At 39.9% G+C, this 14,782-nt stretch overlaps 1 protein-coding gene across 3 annotated transcripts in view; it reads left to right on the forward strand.

Annotated features, from left to right (window-relative positions):
* Positions 1-14,782, forward strand: part of SENP6 (SUMO specific peptidase 6) — a 586,019-nt gene that overhangs the window by 250,065 nt on the left and 321,172 nt on the right. For all 3 annotated transcript variants that reach the window (XM_086926520.1, XM_086926518.1, XM_086926519.1), the window contains one exon: positions 14,447-14,480. In XM_086926520.1, the coding sequence (XP_086782646.1) occupies positions 14,447-14,480 (34 nt within the window). The remainder of the gene's footprint in view (positions 1-14,446; positions 14,481-14,782) is intronic.

Raw genomic sequence — 14,782 nt, forward strand, 5'->3', positions numbered from 1 at the left:
ATACAAAGGAAGGCTCGCAGTCAAAACATTCCATGTCGAAACCAAAACAAGCTTCGACGCCGAAGACTTACTCGACACCGAAAAAATCAGAATCGAGCAAATTCTCGGTACCGAAAAAACAGAACACTGACGGTCAGAAGCAAAGGCACCTTTCGGAACCAAAATTGTCTGTACCGACACAGGAGCATCAGACAGATCCAAAACAAAAGACTTTGTTTATCGATCCGCAAACTGGCAAGGTGGTGACAAAACTACCTAAAAAAAAAGAAGAATGAACAGTTGGACGACAAAGCTCCTCCTCCTAAAAAGAGAACAATGGGGACAAATACAACTTCTCCCCTTTCTCCTCAATCTACAGACACACCATCTTCTCCTCTTCCTCACACTCTGCCAGCTATTCCTCCACCTTCTACACCAAGACCATCTACACCGCAAACAGATGTAGAAAGTGATACAGGGGAGGGAGAACTTCATGGGGATGACGGCACTGCCCCAGATGAAGCACACCCATGGGAGGATTATAATGCAGGGTCAGATAACGAGAACGACCCCAAACTATATCCCTCAAAACCCTCACCACCTGATGATAATACAGGTTTTCACAGTTAATTAACAGGGCAGCAAAATACCACAAGGTAGATTTACACAAGGAACCTCAAATAGAGGATTTCCTGTTAGAAACACTACCTGCTGCACAAAGAACATCAGGAACACTACCTATGCTTATCGTTCTTCTCAATCACACAGCTGACATATTCAAAGATCCTGTGAGGGCTAGGGTACTAAACCCAAGAATTGATAAAAAATATAAGGCAGCCCCAAAGGACCCAATATTTATCAGGGGACAGGTACCTCTCGACTCGCTAGTAGTCACAAACGCTCGTAAGAGAGCAAACTCATTAACTACAGGAGAATCTCCTTCTCCTGATAAGGAGTCCAAGTTAATAGATACCTCTGGCAAAAGAGTAGCATCCCAAGCGACAAACAGCTGGCACATAGCTAATACACAAGCGCTACTTGCACGCTATGATAGAGCTCATTATGATGAGTTACAAAAACTCATTACTCATCTCCCTAAGGAACATCAAAAAAGGGCAGATCAGCTTATACAGGAAGGGAAGACAATAACTAACACTTCCATTAAATGTGCTTTAGACGCAGCAGACACTGCAGCAAGATCCATCAACACCAGTATCATGTTAAGAAGACATGCATGGCTCAGAGTCTCAGGGTTCAAACAAGAAGTACAAACATCATTATTGAACCAGCCTTTTGATGAATAAACACTTTTTGGCTCGCGTACAGACGAGACGTTAGAAAAAATAAAAAAAGACACAGAGACGGCTACATCAATGGGAGCATTGCAACAGCTAAGTCAAAGGGGTTCCTTTCGTAGGTCCACCTATAGAGGCGGGTCAACGAATACAGGCACAAGCCAGCAATCTACCTCTTTTACACCAACATCACCCAGAGGTAATTCAAGAGCCAGTTACAGAGGTAACAACAACAAGGGTAGAGGTTTGCGGATATAACAACAACCGCAAATCCCCAACCCCAAAACAGTGACTTCATACAACTCCCCCCCGACCATATAACACCGGTCGGGGGACGTCTATCACAGTTCCTACCTGTCTGGGAAAACATCACATCAGACAGGTGGGTGGGACAAATTATCCAACATGGTTATTGCCTAGAACTCACAGCTACTCCACCAAACATCCCACCCAAACAGCGTCCAATGAGTCAAGATCATCTAACATTGTTAAAACAGGAAGTACTATCACTGCTACAAAAGCATGCTATAGAGAAGGTTCCACAACATCAACAAGGAACAGGGGTATACTCACTATACTTCCTAATTCCCCAAAAAAGACGGGTCTCTAAGGCCAATACTAGACCTCAGACCTCTCAATGCATACATAAATTCGGAACATTTCCACATGGTCACGCTCCAACAAGTACTTCCTTTACTGAAGAAAGGGGATATTCTTTCTACACTGGATCTAAAAGACGCTTACTTTCACATCCCAATTCACAAAGCCCACAGAAAATATCTCAGGTTTGTTGTGGAGGGACAACATTATCAGTTCAAAGTCCTTCCGTTTGGGGTCAAAACAGCACCAAGGGTGTTCACAAAATGCCTAGCAGTGGTTGCAGCACACCTAAGAAGACAACAAATACATGTCTTCCCTTACTTGGACGATTGGCTAATAAAAGCCAAATCACAAGAAAAATGTCTTCAAAACACACAAAAGACAATTCAGTTGCTGCACCAGCCAGGGTTTACGGTGAACTACACAAAATCCCACCTGCCACCAAACAAAATTCAACAATATCTAGGGGCTACTATAAACACAGAAAGAGCCAAAGTATACCCCAATCCAATCAGGATACAAACAATGCTCACATTGATCCAAAGATTTCAACCACAACACTCACTAACAGCCAGAGTGTTCATGCAGTTATTAGGGATGATGTCCTCTTGCATATTGCTAATACCATATGCCAGACTACAAATGAGTCCGCTGCAGGAATGTCTAGCAACACAGTGGAATCAGGCTCAAGGTCAGATTACAGTTCTGGTGTTGGTAGATGACCGCACACATCGATCTCTGAAGTGGTGGAACACAACGAACATTTCTAAGGGGCGGTCGTTCCTAGAACCAAATCCACAAGTGATACTAACAGCAGATGCATCGCTCGCTGGATGGGGAGCGCATATGGACAAATATACAGTGCAGGGAAGATGGAGTGTACAGCAAAAAAGACTGCACATCAATTATCTAGAACTACTAGCAGTGTTTCTAGCATTAAAAGCTTTTCAAATGCACATTCTCAACAAAGCAGTCCTGGTCAGAACAGACAACATGACAGCGATGTATTATATTCAAAAACAGGGGGGGGGACACTCTCTCCAACTATCCAGACTAGCGCAGGACATTTGGAGATGGGCCATTCCTCAAAAGATCTATCTGTTAGCCGAACACCTACCAGGAGTTCAAAATCAGATAGCAGACATCTTAAGCAGAGAGTCAGAACAAATACACGAATGGGAACTGCACGACCAAATACTGCAGCCATTTTTCCAAAGATGAGGACACCCAGAGAAAGATCTATGTGCCACTCATCAGAACGCAAAATGCCAAAACTTCGCATCCAGGTACCCACACCACCTGTCGCAGGGCAATGCGTTATAGATAAATTGGTCCAACAAAATTGCATTCGCTTTTCCACCTCTCCCACTAATTCCATTAGTGGTTAGAAAACTGCAACAACATTCAATGACAATGATACTAGTAGCACCCACGTGGGCACGACAGCCGTGGTTCACCACGCTACTGCAACTCTCACAGGTGCCACATCAAAAGTTGGAAATATTACCCATGCACCTTACACAGAACCATGGAGAAATAATGCACCCAGATCCCAAACAATTGAACCTAGCGATCTGGCTCCTGAGTTCATAGAATTTGGATACTTAAATTTACCTCCAAACTGTATGGAAATCATTAGGCAAGCAAGACGTCCTACCTCCAGAGCATGCTATGCAGCAAAGTGGAAGAGGTTTGCTGTATACTGTAACAGTAACAACATCAACCCTCTGGACGCATCCACTAAAGAGATTATTTGCTATTTACTACACTTACAGCAATGTAACCTTGCTTACACATCTATTATAGTACATCTTGCAGCTATAGCAGCATACCTACTAAAGAGGCAACATCTATCCCTGTTTAAAGTGCCAGCAATAAAAGCTTTCATGGAATGCCTCGAAAGAGTCATTCCACCAAGACTACCGCCTTCCCCGGTCTGGAATCTCAACATAGTACTCACCAGACTAATGGGACCGCCTTTCGAACCTATGCATAGGTGTGAAATACAATTCCTTACATGGAAGGTAGCCTTTCTTATAGCCATTACTTCACTCAGAAGAGTAAGTGAAATGCAGGCATTTACAATACAAGATCCATTCCTACAGTTACACCAAAATAAAGTGGTTCTTAGAACAAACCCAAAATTCTTGCCTAAAGTAATTTCAGCATTCCACATCAATCAACCAGTGAAACTACCAGTCTTCTTTCCAAAACCACAGACTGGAGCAGAAAGGGCCCTACATACATTAGATGTCAGAAGGGCAATATTGTACTACATAGAAAGAACACAAACTTTCAGAAAAACCAAACAACTATTTGTAGCGTTTTCTCCAACACATAAGGGCAATCCTATCTCTAAAGAAGGCATTGCCAGGTGGATTGTAAAATGTATACAAATATGTTGCATAAAAGCAAAAAGGACATTAACTGTTCCTCCTAGATCTCACTCTACACGTAAACTAGGGGCATCTATGGCATTCTTAGGAAACATTCCTCTAGATGACATATGCAAAGTAGCAACCTGGGTTACACCGCATACCTTCACAAAACACTACTGGTTAGATGTACAGGCGACACAACAGGCTAGAGTGGGCCAAGCTGTACTAAAAACTTTATTTTAAACTGTTGCAACAGACACTGGTGACCTGAAGATTAGGTAGCACCAATGCTCCCGCAGATAATTTTTATTTTTTATTTTGTTTGTTCATGTTGAGCAGTTTTTCGTTTACTGTTATTTTTTTCTTTCAAAAAATACAAAAAAAATATAAACTGTTCAAAAAAGAAAAAAAATTAACCGATCTTTTCAGAACTAACTTTACCTCTCCAGGAAGAGCTGTATTTCTTATATACTGTAATACTTTTTTTGAATGAATTTGTAGTGTATAAATGAATGACTAAAATGACTGGGTGAAGGGGAGGAAGGGACTGAGAGAATGAGTGAGGAAAGGGGAGGATGATGAGTGAGGAAAGAGGAGTCAAAGAGTGACTGAAACAAGAAGACTAAGGGTAGGGGATACAGGTAAGGGGAGTGAAAGAGTAAGCGAATGGCAGTGAGGGAGGGGGAGTGAGAAAAGGGGGAGCAGGGCACGGAGACAGGGAAATGAAAAAAGGATTTATTAAGCGCTACATCTGCCCTGAGGCGTCCAGGCGCTAAGCTAAAAAGTGCCTTCAAAAGAAAAAAGCAAGAGAACAAGGGGCTACTTAGTCAAAAAGAAAAGTCTTGAGCTGTTTGCAGAAGCTCAACAGATTGGAATTAGTTCTCAAATGCAAAGGGAGAGTATTCCATAATTTGGAGGCATTATAAGAAAAGGATCGACCTCCTGCTCTCGCTCTCTGGATTCTGGGAACCTTGGCCAGGAACGCAGTGAGGGAAGGGGAGTAAGAGACGGAGAGGGAGAAGTGGAGCAGGATAAAGGGAGTGAAAGTCACAGAACTGGAGTGATGGTGAGAGAAGGGGTATAAGGATGAGAAAAGGGGGGGTAAGGGAAAGTGAGAGATGGGAGTGAGGGAGAGAGAAGTGGAGTGAGGGGATGGAGGGCGTTAGGAAAGCGTGAGAAGGGGAGTCAGGATTTCAATCGGGGAAGGAGAGTGAGGGAAAGAGACCGGAAAAGAGAAGGGGTGTGAGATACAGACAGGAGGAAGTGTAGTGGGAGAAGGGTAGTGACGGTGCGCGAAGGTCAGTGACAGTTAGGTAAGGGCTATGAGGGTGAGGAAGGAGAATGAGGGAGAAGAAATAAAATTAAGAGAGAAGGAAAGTGAGTGAGGGAGAGTGGAGGAATGGTAGAAAGACAGAGGAAAGAAGATTAAGGGTAAGGGAGAGAGAGGGAAAGAGTGACAGAGGGAGAACAAGGGACTGAGAGGGAGTTAGTGAATGAGACCGAGGGAGAATGGGAGACCAACATAGAGGGAAAAAAAAAAGAGGGAGGAAGTGAACGAAGAGGAGTAACTGAGATAGAGTGAGGGAGTGACAAAAGAGGAGTGAAGGGTGTGAGGGAAAAATACTGAGGAAGAGTGAAAGGCAGTAACAGTGAGAAAAGGGTTTGATGGTGACGAAACGGAAGTGGCAGAAAAGGAAGGAGATTGAAAGAGTGGAAAAGGGACTGAGAGATAAAGTAGGAGTGAAGGAAACAAAGGGAAAGAGAGGAAGGGTGAGAGAGTGAGAGAGAAAGAGAGGGAGAGCGAGTAACTGACAGGGAGTGAAGCGGTAAGACTGAGTGAGACAGAGGGAGCGAGGGAGAGAGAAACTGAGTGAAGGGGAGTGAGAGACTAAAGGAATGACAGTTACCAAAAGGGAATGAGAAAAGGGGAATAAGGGAAGTGTATTGACGAATGGAGTGAGCGAAAGAGAGTGAGGGGGAGTGAGGGAATGGGAGCAGGAGAAAGGGAATGGGAGTGATGCAGAGAGAGAACATGAAGTGGGGGAAGAGGACTGAGATTGAGTGAAGGGCAGTGACAGTGAGAGAAGGGATATAAGGGTGAGGGAAGGGGAGTGATGGAAAAATAAGCATATTAAGAGAAAGGAAAAAGAAGTAAGTGAGAGAGAAGGATTTATGGAAAGATAGGAAAGAAAAGGAAGAGTGGTAAAGCGAGAGGGAAACAGTGAGAGACACAAACAGGGAGAGTGTGGAAGTGTGAAAGGAGTAAATCAGTTATAGTGACTGAGACAGAGTAAGAGACTTAGAGACGGATGGAGGAAAGGGGAGTGGGGGAGAGAATAAAGGAAGGGGAGTGAGTGAAAGGGAGTGAGAGAAGTGGAGTGAGTGAAGGTGAGTGAGGGATGATGTGAAGGAAAGAGTAAGGGGGAGTGGGAAGAGACTGAGGGATAGAGCAAGACAAATTTAGTGATGGAGGAAGATTCCTATTTGTAAAAGAGAGCAAGTTAATCTGTTCTCTCTTTCAAGAAAGCAGATTGTTTTTCGAAAGATAGAGCAGTATATAAGGTGATGTGTCTGATAAAGCAATGCGGGCTCACGAAGGACGCGGGGAGCCGTCTGCGATCGTGGGGGCATTGGGGCTAAAAAAAAAAAAAAAGTTATTTTTAAGAACTAACTTTACTTTACTGGTCAAATAAAGAGCTATATTTCTATGATAGTATGTAAAACTTTCCGTTTTTTTTTTGTGTGCAGCAGTTGTACTCTCTACACATGCGCAGCCTCGTTTCCAAGCCCACGTTTTTTTCTTTTTCTTCAAGTTTGCCAAGCAAACCTCTACTCATTTCATGTATTAAATTTGCCGCTTTCTTTTCCCGGGCCGTGTGTGTCATCCGCTGTTACATATTAATCAACATATTTTATCTGTTTATTTGAAATGTAGTGTCACGGCGCCAAACGTTGATTACATACTCTGTCCTTCGCCATTTTAGTAGTTTTTCTCCGTAATTTTTATTATACTTGTTACTTTCATTTTACTTTCCGCTTATCTTCTCTAAGATCCATGAGATTTCCTGGCACAGACACCACGGTGTTTGTCCTTGGCCTCCGATCTTATGACTTGGTCACACGTGTACCTAAAAACTTATTTGAAGGACTTAAGCCAGAGCCATTACAACGCGTGTTCGTCAACACAGAGATATTATTAAGATTATGCATTTAACATGCGTGGTAAATGCATACTAGTTGCAAAAGCATGTGTGGTAAAGCCATTTGCGTGCTAATTGGCTTTGTGGTGACGATCATGCAGGGTTATGACTGCGTTGTGATGGCTGTTTCCCCCCAGGACACTGTAGGAACTGGGTCTGGGCGTGGTGGACTCCAGGGCACCAGGCGGAGGGCACGCAGTCCCTCTCATACAATATAGAAATTTTTGTGGGGTGATTGTTTCCGTGGTTTGAGGGGCGTCATTGAGTCCCACACTTAATTTTGTAAGGTGGTAGGTTTGCATGGGAAAATGTCGCAGGAGGTTTGTAAATGTGGTACACATTGTTTCATATTAGTTTGATTTCTTTACCATGTTGTAGTGTACCCAGAGAAAATATAAGTCAGTACTTTTAAATCTTACTCTTGAACATCTTACTATAATACTTGAACATTAAAAATATTATTTTTATTGTGGACAGTCAACACCCCCACAAAAAAAGAAGTATGTAGTTTTTTTAATTATATTTTATTAAAAGAATAACTGTAAACGAAACTTAATGATAACTATATTATATAGAACTAGAAAAATAACTTTAAAAAAACAATATTATAAACAAATTGTGAAGTGGACTCCAAAGGACGTTGGATTTGTAATCTGCAAAATAAAAAAGACAATTAGAGTTTAGAATTATGTAGATGTGAGTAAATGAGATGAAGCATTACAAGTCAATGTAACAGTACGATTTTACGTGTGCAGTGTGCCTGGTACATTTTACTTCTGTTATAGTGCCGCGTTCAAGTGGTGTCTATATGGAAGTGCCTACTGCGTCACTGACACAAAAGTGGCACAACGGGATTGTCAATATGGCAACTTATTTCTAATGCATTGTAATGAAGGCATTGTATATCTAGGCCTCTGTGCTTACCGTTGTATAAACACTGCGGCCAGTGGAATTCAAAACTTGAAGACTGCTTTGCTTTTACATGTGAAAGCAGACAGCATTTTCTATAACTTTAAAAGAGAAAGAAATGATGTCACAGAGAGTGAGAGAGCGAAAACAACATTAAAACTGTCTCGCAGAGTCTGGAGTTGAGATTTTTTCTTGAAAAGTTAGACGTAGATTTACAAGCTGCTTGCGTCACTTTTCCCATGTTAAAAGTGACACAAAGTGGTGTAATAAGCTTGTAGATCTGTTTTTTAGACTGTTGTAACCTATGTGTTGTCACTGCTTGGAGCTAATTTAACCTTTTAGACAGTGAAGCTGGTGCACACTACCCACTCCTTTCACAGATAATTTGTTGTTGTTTTGGAAACAAAATTGTTTGTCACCTAGTGCCATTGGCGTGATTGAAACATGGTGCTCTACGTGTGGAAGAAGCCTTCACTGTAATCAAGAGAGTTAATCATTTCAATTCAGATAAGGTTGTATAGCAGAGTGGAGATAGCAGCGTCCAAATCTTTAAAAAAGAAAGAGCAACGTGAGAGAGTAAGAAAGAGAAAGGGAAAAAAGGCTATTAAAATGTGGGAGAGACTCACACGACAGGGGAGGGGTACGAAACCAGAGGCGTAACCAGTCAAAAATAACAGGGCTGAGGCGGCTAGATAAAATTTGGGGTGGGAGCTTTAGTTCAGCAAAAAGAAGAGTGGAGCTGCAGGGGCTGCAAGCGGGGGGGATTATCAAAGCCTCATTAACAAGCAAAATGTCTTTAAAAGACCTGTCACAGACTCTGGTGCGAGTGTGTGTGGGCCTAGAAAGCCATCTCATCCTTGCTGAAGCCCCGTTAGCCCAATGTTTTTTTTTGCTCCTAGTGCATACTACATCTTCTCTCCTTTGACAGATAACTTGTCGTTGTTTCAGAAACAAGCTTGTTTGCGCGCCTTGTGCTATTGCTGTTGTCCGTGTTACATAATCCATCCTGAAGCTGTACATCTAAAAGATATTAAAAGAAAGATGTTATGATTGGTAATTCTTGCTATATTAATTTGGAGTTTATAATATTGTGCTTTTGTAGACGTTTGATTGTCAGATTTCTACGAACTGTTTGTATTGTGAATATATTACGGACATTTCAGCGATTATAAAAAAGGTTACTGCTATTGGGGGAAAAAATTAAACATGTAAATTAATACATTATGTAGGAGTGTGTTTGTCTAAAATACTAAGTCGCATTTTTGTATGTAGTCAGCTACAACCCTTTGACTCCTTCTGATGCATACTCAAGCCTCACTGCTCACCTTTTCGTGGAAGACACCTTCATGAGGTGGTTCCGATCTCCAACAAAGAAGTCTCATATATGGTGCAGAGTCTTGATATCTCTATGGCTAACGACATTTTCGTGCTCCCATCATCCTCGCAGGTTCTTCACCCGCTCAGTGCTTCGGGCACCGCTAACTCAGTGACCAAAGACGCCACGCATGTGGTAGTGGGTCCCTTGTTCGGTGCTTTGGGAACAACTCTAAAATGGCGTAGAACAGGCGCACCCTGCCTTTTTTATGCATAGGGTCACGTGTGTAGGGACGGATGTGCTGGATAGGTGTGGTGTGGGTGTATACCAGCCTGAGAGAGTGTGTGTCGATCTGACAACTAGACCTGCTACTAAGAAATTACTATAATGGAAATCTGGGCTTTGTACTTTTGTGTTTTTCTGGTAGCGTAAGAGTGGCCTGTACTAACGTATTCAGTCTCGATTCATTTATCACCTCCCCCAGGGGCTTTTAAATGTTGGGAGAGGGGTCAATAAATGTGTTGACTTTTTTTCTTTAGTGTGCAGTGCTATATTGTTTTATAAAATGTATAAGTCTTCAAACTATCTTTACTCTTAAGATGTACGTGCGATATTGATTTTCAAAGTAATATACGCTTTTTTACAGTTTAAAAAAACTATTTTTATGATTATCCCAGATAATGTCTTCTCTTAATTTGTACATTAAATACATTAATATGTTTTTGAATAATTAGAATCTTATATGGAGTACGTGTACGGGGCGCCGTATGACGTCCCGCGGGATATTGTTTTTTTTTATTAAAAAAAACGCAGGGTACACGTTTTGGGTGAAAAAGAAAAAAAACGTTAATCCCGCTTTATTGTTAATTAGCCTCCGCGGGGGTCAAATCTCTGGGGCTATTAGTTTTTCATAATGGGGGGCCTAGAGGGTCTCCCCTGCGCGGGGATCGCTACCCCCCCGGATGTTTAACTACATGTATGCGGGGGGGACTCATGGCCCCCCTGATTTCCAGGGACCGCTTTCTCCTGCACTCGATTCCCTCCCCCCTCCCCCACCTCCGGGGCCTCTTTTTATTAAAAAAAAAACAGTGCAAAGGTGTTGCAAATGTAGTATTTTGATTTTGTTTCTGTCTTGTAGAGGGTCCAAGGGCAATATAAAGTTTTTTTGAATAGCCACTACTTTTCTGCCTGTTACTATAGTAACAGTTCATGGATCAGTTGTGTGAGTACAGAGGTTAGAAGTTCACCACAATATGTTGGTAATTGAAATACTTACTGTGCTGGAGATATATATATATTTTTTTCATAGGATCCGTTAGTCGTAGAAGTTTGTGCAAAAGTTTTATTGAGGATTCCTTCCTGTTCGGGGAGTATTAGGGTAACGTGCTCCAAGCGGGACTTTACGAAGTTTAATGTTCATTGGCTCTAAAGTATTAAAAGTAGAAGGCTTAGCAGTCGTTCCTTGCTAGTCTTTGGAGAACATGGACATTTTAATAGCTAAAGTGTTCCGAACACAAGTTGGCTCCTTATTGGGTGGGAACGGTTCACTGTTGTCAGTGATATTGTAATGCATTTTCCAAAGGAGTATGGGGAAAGAAAGTAGTAGAGGGTAGGTTAGGAAAACTATTAACTGTGTACAGTGCCCATTAGGTGGTGGAGAGGAATTATGAGGTAAGCCATTTTTTATACATGTTTTAAGGGCCATTTATATAATTGCGGTGTGATGTATAAATCACGGTGGAAAAATGAGTGTTTTGCGCGGTTTTCTTTTATCAAGTTTGTAGGTGATATACTTCTTAGTACTACTATTTAATTATAATGTGGTCTTTACTTTCATGATGGGGAGGTGTGGTTGTGCAGCAAAAAATTCAGTCTAGGTTTGAAACAGTTTTTATTAAGCAAATACAAATAAACTTTCTTCAGAAACTGTCGTTGTATATATGAAAGGGGTGACATTTAAAAATGGAATTTAATAAAATATCAGTAAAGCGTGGCTATATAGTTCATTTTTGTGCTACAGTTTGTAAAAGTGTTGCCCCACATTCTTGTTGATGTAAGAGGGCATCAGTTACTTTTAGATAAAGTAGAATAGAAGTACTACGACAAACAATCCCGCACTACATTATCTCAGATCAAGAGAACAAGTAAAACATTAAAATCTAAATTGTTTCATATTACATAGAAATGCATGCATTATTATTTTTAAAATTTGTATTCTGTACAATTCAGAAACATGCTGTCGTAGTGTTTACAAGTTGCAGATTGTTCCGCTAATAAATCACATACTCACCAAAGAATATATAGAATGTTACTCTTATAATATATAGTACAGGTCCTATATATTCTTTAGGGAGAAGGTGAATAGGAATCGCAAATAAGAATAGAAATTAGAAAATAACATTCAGAAATGTAGGGTTTATTAAGTATTTATAGTAACAAAATATGCATGATAGCTATATTTTAATATATATAAAAATATCTGATCAAGTTTTTAAAAATATTTGAATATATTACAGATGCCGCTGAAAAATCTCTCATTCCTATTCTGTAGCAATAGGACAATCTATTATAATATAACGATTGATACCATTGTTACAGTAAAAAGAAAAGGAAAATAAAGTTATGTATTTAACAGAACATCCATAATGAAATAGTTTCGAGCAGTAATTATTTACTGAACATCTTTTCTCCGGGAGGTGAAAAATTTAGATCTTCGTGGCGACGGGTCATAAACTCCTCTGAGATCATGACGTTGAGAATAATATGTATATATTCTCACAGCATATGATCCCAAGAAGAAAATAGACTGAAAGCTGCAAGCTGGTAACGTTGCTTACTTATCGTTACTGTTTGTGACGACGGATTGGGAATTCCGCTAGGATCACTAAGACTGTTAATGTTATAATGTACATATTAACAGTATGTGATCTCTAGGGGAAAACATAATAACAAGTGTATCATTGTCACGTTGATTGTAAATGTTTAGGGTTTGCGTTAACGGGTTCGCAACACCTCTCGAGCGAAGTACAGTATCAATATTATAGTATAAAAAGTCACTATATATAAGGCAAAAGGAGCCAGAAAAGGAGTAATATTTGTTATAGTATAGAAGTACTATGTCTATGCCATCTTGAAATAACTTACAACTCCGGAATATGTTTGTTGACGCAAAAAGAGAATCCGATGCTGGAGAACGGAACCTGCAACAGAGTTTGGCGATTCAGAAATAACTTGGGAATACAAAACTAATTGCACAGTAGGTGTGGTTTATATAGTTTTTTGTTGTTTAGTAGTCTATGGAAGGAAGATGTGGCTCCGCCTATGTAAATGGCACGTTTTGCAGGTTACACATGCTCACATTTTAACAGTTTTTCGTCTGCACGTGTTCGGAAAAGTTTCAAACTGTGAAGCTGTAAAGGTTTTGATTTTTATAGTAACACGTTTCGGGTATTATTATCTACATACGTTGGAGAGTTTAAAAAGTGTTACTCGGTAAACTGTGTTCTTTGCATTTTCATGATGAAAATCATCTAAATAGAAGACGTATACAAAAATATATAAAAAAAATATCGTTATCATTAGAAGAGAAAATAAAGGTTTAATATTTGTTATTTTTATGGTTCTTAATTTAAAAAATGCTAGCATTTATAGATCGTAATCCTACCCTCGGAAAGATGTACTGGTGCTTGGGGCTTTTGGAAGGTTATTAAATAATAAATGCCCTTTTCTACACACCTGTAGACTTGGCTTTTAAACTTTCAATTGCCTAGTCTGTATATTTACACTTCTTCCAAATATTTTGGTACAGCTATTTTAGTATTGCAGTGAGCCATTCAGCAGTATGTGTTTATGTATACACTGTTCTAAAAGTGAAGCTGCTGTATATTGTGCTAGACATTCTCCTTGCAAAATTGTAATAATTCAGCCAGTACCCAAGTAGTCATGTTGCAAAGTGGGCCTTAGGGCATGGACTGCTTCAAAGTCCTATACACTATGCATGCACTCTTCTATGCACGGGCAAACTTGTCTTTTATAGCTTTTATTTTCCAGTCTATGTTCTTACACTTCCAACAAACTCTTTGTGATTGCTGATTCAGTATTATAGTGAGCTATTCAGCAGAATGCCCTTATGTATTCACTGTGCTAAGAATGAAGCTCTTTAAAATTCAGACAGACACTCTCCTTGCAGAACTGTAATTATCCAGTCAGTACTCAAGTAATCATGGTGCAAAGTAGGCCTTAGGCCATGTACTGCTTTAAACATGTATAGACTATGCATGCAGTCTTCTATGTATCTGCACATTTGCTGTCTGTATCATTAGACTCTCACTCTACTCTACTGTCATGAGTGATGTCACTTACCATGATGTCATGAGTGATGTAGTATATGACGTCATCAGCAGTGCATTGCAGGCGCACAAGTTATAGTTAGCGGAACTAACTATAACAGGGGAATTTCAATGGTTTAGTATGAGTGAAATGTCCAGCTAACTATAACATGTGTGAAACCTTTGTTTTTTTCAGTGAATGAATATATATATATATATATATATATATATATATATATATATATATATATATATATATATATATATATATATATATATATATATATATATATTATTTTTTAAAATAGTAGGGAAACCAGTATGACTGAAAATATGTGCATATTACATTTATATGGATGACAATTTAGTATGTTTGACTACAAGTGTTTTGCTTCCTGAAAAACCAATGCCTAAATTGACTAATTTATTATGTCTTCCACAGTTCAGCTTAGACAACATCAAGATCCGTGTAGCAGGTACATGTGCTATTTTAAATATACATGTATCCACTTTTATGGAAATTGGTTAGCATTGTAAACATAAGATTAATTCCTTATATGGTTAAATTAATGTAAGTAAAAGTAGATGTATTTCTTTAAAGTTTTCAGTTACGCGCTTTGACATTGGATGTGCTTCTAATGATGAGCTTCAATGTTTGCTTTCGAACTTAGCACCATCTTCTGGTTGTTATCTTCTAATGTTGAATTTGTTATGGAGCCACATGGGGAAAAACATAATTTATGAGGGAAAGGTTTCAATATCTATGCTGTTCTGGAAA

This window comes from Lissotriton vulgaris, chromosome 6 (assembly GCF_964263255.1).
Source record: "Lissotriton vulgaris chromosome 6, aLisVul1.2, whole genome shotgun sequence".
Lineage (NCBI taxonomy): Eukaryota > Metazoa > Chordata > Amphibia > Caudata > Salamandridae > Lissotriton > Lissotriton vulgaris.